Source organism: Gavialis gangeticus, unplaced genomic scaffold (assembly GCF_001723915.1).
Source record: "Gavialis gangeticus isolate Ggan-Ray unplaced genomic scaffold, GavGan_comp1, whole genome shotgun sequence".
Lineage (NCBI taxonomy): Eukaryota > Metazoa > Chordata > Crocodylia > Gavialidae > Gavialis > Gavialis gangeticus.
This window is the reverse complement of record NW_017729032.1, coordinates 50,722,173-50,729,778: the sequence shown is the minus strand read 5'-3', so window position 1 is coordinate 50,729,778 and position 7,606 is coordinate 50,722,173. Positions and strand designations below refer to the sequence as shown.

Sequence of the window (7,606 nt, the reverse complement as noted above, 5' to 3'; positions counted from 1 at the left end):
GCGGAGGCGCTAGAGCAGCAGCAGGAGGCGGCGGAGGCGGAGAAGCCGCCCGCGCTGGGAGAGGCGCCACCCGCGGACGGGGCCGCCAAGCGATCCGCCTTCCAGGTGCGCGGCGGGCGGGAGGGAGGAGCGGGGCGCCGGAGCCCAGGCCCGGCCGGCGGGTGGTTGCCCGCGCTGAGCGTCGCCGTGTCTCGCGTGCAGTTCCTGGAGCAGAAATACGGCTATTTCCACTGCAAGGACTGCAAAACCCGCTGGGAGAGCGCCTACGTCTGGTGCATTTCTGGGAGTAACAAGGTACCAAACCCCCGCCTCCCCTCCTCGACTCCTCTAGCTCCCGCCAGCTCAGACAGCAGTCTTGACAACCTGTGCTTTGTGTCGGAGGTCCCTGTGGTAATGGGCTCACTTCCCACCTCCTTAGGTTTACTTCAAGCAGCTCTGTCGGAAATGCCAGAAGGGCTTCAATCCTTACAAAGTGGAAGCCATCCAGTGCCAGGTGAGTGTGCTCATGAAACTTCCTCTAGCATCCCTGGCCCCTTCAGGAGCCCTTAGTCTGCTGCCACTTGGGTGTAAGCCTTAAATGTTTTCTTGGCCTAGATGCTGTATTAACTCAGGTCAGCACTGACTAACCAACCTTCTTCCTCCCTCTTGTGGCTCATTTCTAGAGGCTGCCCTGCAGCAGCAGTGGAAATATTGCCCAGGCCTCCCTTGCAGAAGAAAAACTGCCTGTAAAAACAGAGTTCCCAGCTGGTGCTTTCTTATTCCTTACCGACATGGTCTTGTGTATGCTGGTGTATGGTATTTGGTTGTTTTTAAAGTCTGCTTGAATGACAAAGGGGAGAAATGCTACTTGGATACCAGCATCAGAGGTCCTTATACTTGCACTTTGCCAAGGCTGTTTGCAGCGCTTCTATAAAACTCCTCTGGACATAGTTGCTTAAGTAAATGTCTGTAGGATTTGGGGCCTTAATGTGTCTAGAAGATTGCTAGGCTCTGGAGCACAAACTCTGCAGGAGACTCCTGGCAACATACTGCTTTTAAGCACTAAACATAAATGTGTGTTTTAATCCAGGTTTTTGAGCACTTGCTGCCTTTGACCTATGAGGGCAAGAATGCCAGGATAGTGTAGAAGTGGTTACCTCTCTACCGCCTCATTTTGCTGAAACCAAAGTAAGAAGTTCAGCAGCCCTTCCCTTTTTGCTCTCTAACAAAATGTTGTCCTCTTCCCTCTAACCAAGACCTGTTCAAAGACTCACTGCTCCTGCCCACAGAAGAAAAGACACATTGACCTCAAGAGACCCCACCGCCAAGAACTATGTGGCCGCTGCAAAGGCAAGAGATTATCCTGTGACAATACTTACAGCTTTAAATACATTGTCTGATCCCATGGCCTGACTCTCTTACCTTGAGCCTTTTTGTATTTTGCACTCTGCACTTTTGTCAGTTTTTGTACTATGGCTTTGACTTTAGGCTTTTGACCAGGCATTGAATATTGGATTAAAGATTATTATTTTTTTGGTACGATTTATAACACTAATTTATAACTAGAGTATTAATTGTAAGTCAATTTCAATAAAACTTTGCACCTGGTGTTCTCTGCCTCTTAACTTGTCATGGTGTGGTTAGGGGAAAACTTCTTTAGAATGGAGATCATCATGATTATTCCTGCTGGGGTGGAAATTCCTCTTTTGGATACCTTTGAACAAAAGACTATGTGGGAGCAGTGAGGCTGTGCTGTAGCACATGTATAATGAAAAGGGAGCTAGAAGAGATGGCTCAGAAGCTAGGGTTCTGGATGAGAACCATCTTAATCTCTACCCCTAGCTTCTACTGCTGAAAAGAAAGGGCTTTGGGGCTATTATACTAATGGTCTGTACCTCTTAGGCTGGCTGTGGGAATCATCTTAACTTTTTGCTTTGCCTTTCTGAAATGGGGAAGGTGTTGACTTAGTCACGTAATTAAAATATACTGATCACAGTGGAGTATATTGAAAGGCAGGCGTTTTGACAAAACCAGAAACAAGGCTTTTGGTCTAAGATTATTTTCTCTAAAAGGGGGGGGGAGAGGAGGGGCAAATGCATCTCCAGAGTCAAAGCTGTATTCAGTGAAATGGTAGCAGTCACTCACTTCAGTATACGTCACGACAACTTAATATAGATTCTATAGGCTAGTTATAAATTCACGTGTGGTCAGTAGTTGCTTAGACTCCTGGGGATAGTCTTTGTAAGGAAAATGGAGTATTCTTAGGAGAGTGTAAGGACTACTGCTCAGTCTACATATGGTAAGGGTAAGATGAGACTTTTAAAACAAACCTTGACTATGGTAGAAGGCTTAAACAAGCTCAGTACAAATCACTGACAGATAATGTTCTTTTAATCTCAACTAATTCTGAAATGTTTACTAAGGTGCTAATAAAATCTAATATGAAAATGAAACCTTAAATTGGTGGAATGGAATTCTGAACTTATGGGATGGTGATATTTGGGCTTGTCTTTAGTGGCCCTAACACCCAGTTGTAGCTCTGGTAGCAAAAATTCCATTGTTTTAGCACCTGAAACTCCTCTTTCCTTGGCCCTGCTAGGAAAATCAGGATTTTAAGTTAGTGGAAATCAAGAAGCTTCACTAAGGAAAAAAATAGATTGTAACTTTTCAATAAGGCAGGGGGTCAGATTAATAGACAGTAGTACAGATCTACTGGCAACTTGCCTAAAATAGTGGGCAAAGGAAATCTAATAAGAGAGACCCTTTCATTTGTAAATAGCATAAGGTCTGTCTATGTAGTCAAGAACTGTAGTAAATAACTCTGCAGTAAAGGAGTTAAGAGACCCTTGGACTCTTCCACTCCCACCAAAAGCCTAGATGGGGAAAAGAGATTCATTACTCTCTGAAACATTTCATGTAGATGTAATTGGTGAAACCTACATTTCTTCAAGTATTGTGACCATTAGCCACTAATTGACTTAAGTTAATGTTATGAAATAATATACCTTTTTCATGACTGTACCTATTTCAATGCAACCTATTAGTCAAAGTTTTAGAAAGGAACATATATGTTTAGGTTTAATTTGAAATGGTATTGGGAGTGGCTACTCTTGTGGGACTGATTCAGTCTATCAAGTGTGAGGATCTGAAGGGGAAAAATTACATACTTAAAAGTAACTAATAACTTATTCCTTGTTTACCCATTTACTATTAAGATGATATATCTTTGGAATTTTTACGGTTACCTTTAGTAGTTCACTATCTCTTTATTATATACACATTAATTTTAAGAGAACTAGGTACTAGTAAACAAACATTTTAAATGCTCATTTAATTCTACATTCAAATACATGACATTTGGATCCCATTTGTTTCATCACAGCATTTCAGGGTTGTAAAAAGGAGCAGGCTAAAACTGATTTCAGTAAAGTAATTACTAAACGTTTTTTCCAATGAAAATTACTCTAAATGGTACTGGGAAGTAACTCAATTGAGGTTTGATTTCTTGTTTTCTGACACTTAACCTAACTGCAGAGTTAAAGGAAATGTTAAGTAGTGGCAGATCTTGCGTAACAGCTGATCACTCATCTGTGTTCTGTCTGGTCATACAGCTGGAATAAGTTTGAGAACTCATAGACCTGCAATAACATACATGTCAAATGAATGCTGTGCCTTTTTCGTACCAACACAATTGGCTATTTAGTGGCAAGGCTAGTTTCAACGGTACAAGCTGAAGGGGTAGTTGTGGCTGGGGAAGCAGGGTGGGAGAGAGGAAGAACCTGCTTGATTTTGCTAGCTTTTTGCTTGTAAGCCAAGTGAGCTTGTAATGCATGTCGTTGAGACACAAGGATGAAACCTTATACAATCATTCACAGTCATTTTTCAGAGCAGTTTAAACAGAAATCTTAGAAACTATTTTATTTTTTTTTATAATGTACAGTTAGCTTACTTGCTCTTCCCTGGATGCATTATTACTGAGAAATGGCATGAAGATGTTTTCACAGTCTGTTCCACCAGTTTCTTTCAGGGTAATCATTTTAGCCATTTCAGGAGAAAATAATTGTAACATTTAGTGACCTGCGTTGTTGATCTTGAAGCAATGCTAGACTCAGTCAAGGACAAAAGCTTCATACTTAGCACGTACATGGTTGCAATATATGAGTTTTATATTTTTAGTTAAATGAATGTACTAATCAAAATATCAACCAAAGTTACTTCACAAAAAACTGGAGGTGTATTTACAGTGTGAATAAGTTACAGATTGTCTGAATAAAAGCGTTTCAGATGTGCAACAGGTTTACATGCACACATTTAACACCAGACAGTAGTTACATGTAAGGGGAAAAAAATACAAGAATGACTTTATGAATGTATATCTATCTATCTATCTATCTATCTATCTATCACTATAGTGATAGATAGATAGATATATTACAAATAAAATAAGAACTGCATTTCACGTTTAATATTTTTACTTTTTATACTTCAAATTTATATTAAATAAAAATATGCATGCGTAATACTTCAAAAGATTTGACTTTGATGTGACTTTCTCCTACAAAATGGCAAGTTAAATTAGATCAACCATCCTTTAATAGTATAAATATATTCATAAAAGCAACCTTCTAGTAAAAAGCAGCTGAGGTCTTAAAAAAAAAAAACCCAAAAAAAAAACAACCAAAAAAAAACAAAAAACCTCTACCGAGACCATTCGTGATACTTGGGGCCTAAGAACAGACCTCTGCAATATGATCCAGTACCTTCAGAGACAGTAGCCTAGCAACATTAGGAAATGTATTTCATAGCAGCTCATTGTTTTAAGATACAGTAATCATATTCAAATTACAGTGTACATTACATTGTAGTCCATTTACAATTTGTTTCATCTACAAAGGCTCTCAGCTTTTGACCAACACATTTTCAATGTTCTGTGGCCAGCTTCATTCTGCCCATCTTTCACTCAGCCAAACAAGGAAAAGAAAAGAAAGAAAAAATGTACAAGGATTTCTTTTTAAACAAACAAAAAAAATATTCTCTAGTGGCGGAAACATTGCACTTTTGCCAACCTAAAATTAATTTGCTATAAAGGAAGTATCGTTCAGTGTAGTAGGCTTTGGTATGCAATGGAAGTCACTTCTTCAGTAGTGAGTTGCAGTTGTCTAGTGAAATGTTAACCAATTTCTGTGCAACACAGAACAAAGGATTTTGTCTTGGATGTTCTATGTTACCTTTGTCCTGACAGTATTGCTACACATTTGAAGGTCTGCCCACTTCTTTTTAGAAGTCTTATATGTAACAAGAGTGAGTACAGCTTGACCAAACCTTTCTAAAGCTGAGAAGACATTGAACCACCTCACTCCAGCAGGGCAGCACTTCCAGTTTGAAAGAGAAAGGGGACACAAGGCTCCTGTCAGAGACTTGTGCCGGACACACTGGAGTCTGGAAGAAAAGTATTGATGACCCGATAACTCTGAGCTCTGCGAATCATGTCACGAATCTCAATATTCAGCTCCATTAGTTTGGTACAGATCTCGGTCAGGCTCTGATTTGAGCCCACCAGTGCGTAGGTGCCTGTCTGGCCCAGGGTTTGATGCCGGAAATAAATGTTCAGTAGCGTCTGGACCTCGTCATCAGAACTGCTTCCAAAGATATCATTGGGCCACAAACTCCTGCAGTAAAACAAATGGAAAGTACATGTATGTTGTGTAATGGGATACACACTGAGTTGTTTTTATACGAACATATCCACATACCACATTTTTTACATATCTAGTCATGCTGGAAGCAATGCATTTTACAATGTACGCTTCTTTGTTAGGCCTAGAATATTAGGTGCTGGATTCACATAAAAACTGCAGTTCCAGTTCTATAAAGCCAGATTAAGAAAACATATAATGGAACAGAAACAAAACTGATACAAGTCAATTACTTATGCCTGCTGAGGCACTGGCTGACAAGTATATTTTCAGAAATGTGTCACTGCAGTACTTTTGGTCTCTAAACAAGGATAATCAGTTTTATTTGCTCTAGGATCAAAATGTCTCTGATATTGTAAATATACAAGTCCTTCATTTGATGTTCTTATTTGGTATCTTTATTTTCAGCATAACTGCAGAAAGGTTAATAACGTGCTTGTCATGAAATGTCTTAAAAAATAACGTGAATCTTAAGGTGGTGACTCAATCTATCACTTACAGTATTTCAAGGAAGAACATTTATTTAGGGAAGCTAACAAATATATGCATTTCTAACAGTACGATAGTTCAATATCAATCCAGTAGTAAAACTTGCCTGCATTCCCTTATTTGTCGTACAGCCTTAATAAGCTCATTGTTTTTTAAACACTCCAGCATGGATTGAATGGCTGCTTCTGTAGAATTAAATGTGGGCTCAGACTCCATATTTAGAGGCTCAGCTGCAATGGCAGCAGTGGCTTCCTTAAGATTTTTCTTTAACTCGCTCAGTTCCCTTGACATATTTAGCAGCTGTTAAAAGAATTGAGAAATTTTTTAATCTGTATTTTCATTTGCCTTTGGCATCAACACAAAAACAATACATTTCAAATCTGATCTTAATGCAAGAACATCTTTTAATGCAAGAACATTTTTCAGTCCCAATGGTAAAAATCATCTCCTTGGGTATCCAGTGTATTATATTAATGCTGCACGTGTGACTAAATAAGTTACCATTATCTTTTCTCTAATCCTCTGCCTCTTCTTGGAGTACATCCATTCATTCCCCCTCTCAACTTTTATGTCATAGTGTGAAAGGTTAGGAAAAGAACATTTATTTTTATAAACAACTCTGGTATTAGACACAGAATTCATACAACTTACAGTCATTTTCCTTCAGAATTTGTCAACATTCTGAAATGGTCAATTGGAGCATAGGAGTTATGCAACACTTACTGGACTGAAAAATGTATACAGCAAAAAGCAATTCAACACTGCCTACAACATGTATCCAGGTGTAGCCGGGGCTGAGGAGTGGCCCTGCTAGACCCCCGCAGGAGAGGCCAGACTGGGGAAAATGCACTTAGGGGGCTCAGACAAGTGGTGTCATCCTGGTCCACTGGCTGCAAGCCCCAAAAGAAAGAAAAATTTATCTCGGCCAGGTCTGGGAGCACCAGAGCACCGCACCACACCACCCAGCAGGCTGAGGGAAGCTGGCAAGAGAGTTGGACTTCACCTGGCAGAGGGCGCTCTGGGGGACAGAACTCGCTTGGAAGGACCTGGGGAAGCCAGGCTGCTAGGCTGCTGGGGAAACGTGCAGGGGAGTGGCGCAGACTCAGCTGGCAGGCTCCCAGGAAGGCAGTGCTTCCCCAGCATGCCAGGGAAGAGAGCAAGGGGCCACACACCTGGCTCAGGGTGTGGCAGAAAGCCACCTTGGTTTCTCCCCAGAAATCTCTGCCCTGTGACACTGTGATTTAAATCTCTGTGCTGTGACCATTCAATTAGGGTGGGCCCAGCACACAGGGGACCACACCCTCAGCCTGTCTCTTTAGGGAACTGGAGCTGGCTGCATTCCTGAGGGAGGGGGAAACTTGCTCCCTCTGCTTACGTGACTTGCATCACTTACCTGGGCAAGGGGTTTCTACCTGGGGAGCTGGGATCTGCCTGGTAACAGG

At 41.1% G+C, this 7,606-nt stretch overlaps 2 protein-coding genes across 2 annotated transcripts in view; one reads left to right on the top strand and one right to left on the bottom strand.

The window, feature by feature from the left end:
* Window positions 1-1,514, top strand: part of ZAR1L (zygote arrest 1-like) — a 3,875-nt gene extending 2,361 nt beyond the window's left edge. Inside the window, exons 2-5 of the mRNA XM_019523796.1 lie at window positions 7-105; window positions 202-294; window positions 419-493; window positions 1,236-1,514. Coding sequence (XP_019379341.1) covers window positions 7-105; window positions 202-294; window positions 419-493; window positions 1,236-1,379 — 411 coding nt within the window. The 3' untranslated portion in view covers window positions 1,380-1,514. The remainder of the gene's footprint in view (window positions 1-6; window positions 106-201; window positions 295-418; window positions 494-1,235) is intronic.
* Window positions 1,515-4,855: 3,341 nt separating this feature from the next.
* FRY (FRY microtubule binding protein) overlaps window positions 4,856-7,606 on the bottom strand; it is a 480,115-nt gene continuing 477,364 nt past the window's right edge. Inside the window, exons 61-62 of the mRNA XM_019523795.1 lie at window positions 6,271-6,464; window positions 4,856-5,648 (exon numbers count right to left, since the gene is read on the bottom strand). Coding sequence (XP_019379340.1) covers window positions 5,390-5,648; window positions 6,271-6,464 — 453 coding nt within the window. The 3' untranslated portion in view covers window positions 4,856-5,389. The remainder of the gene's footprint in view (window positions 5,649-6,270; window positions 6,465-7,606) is intronic.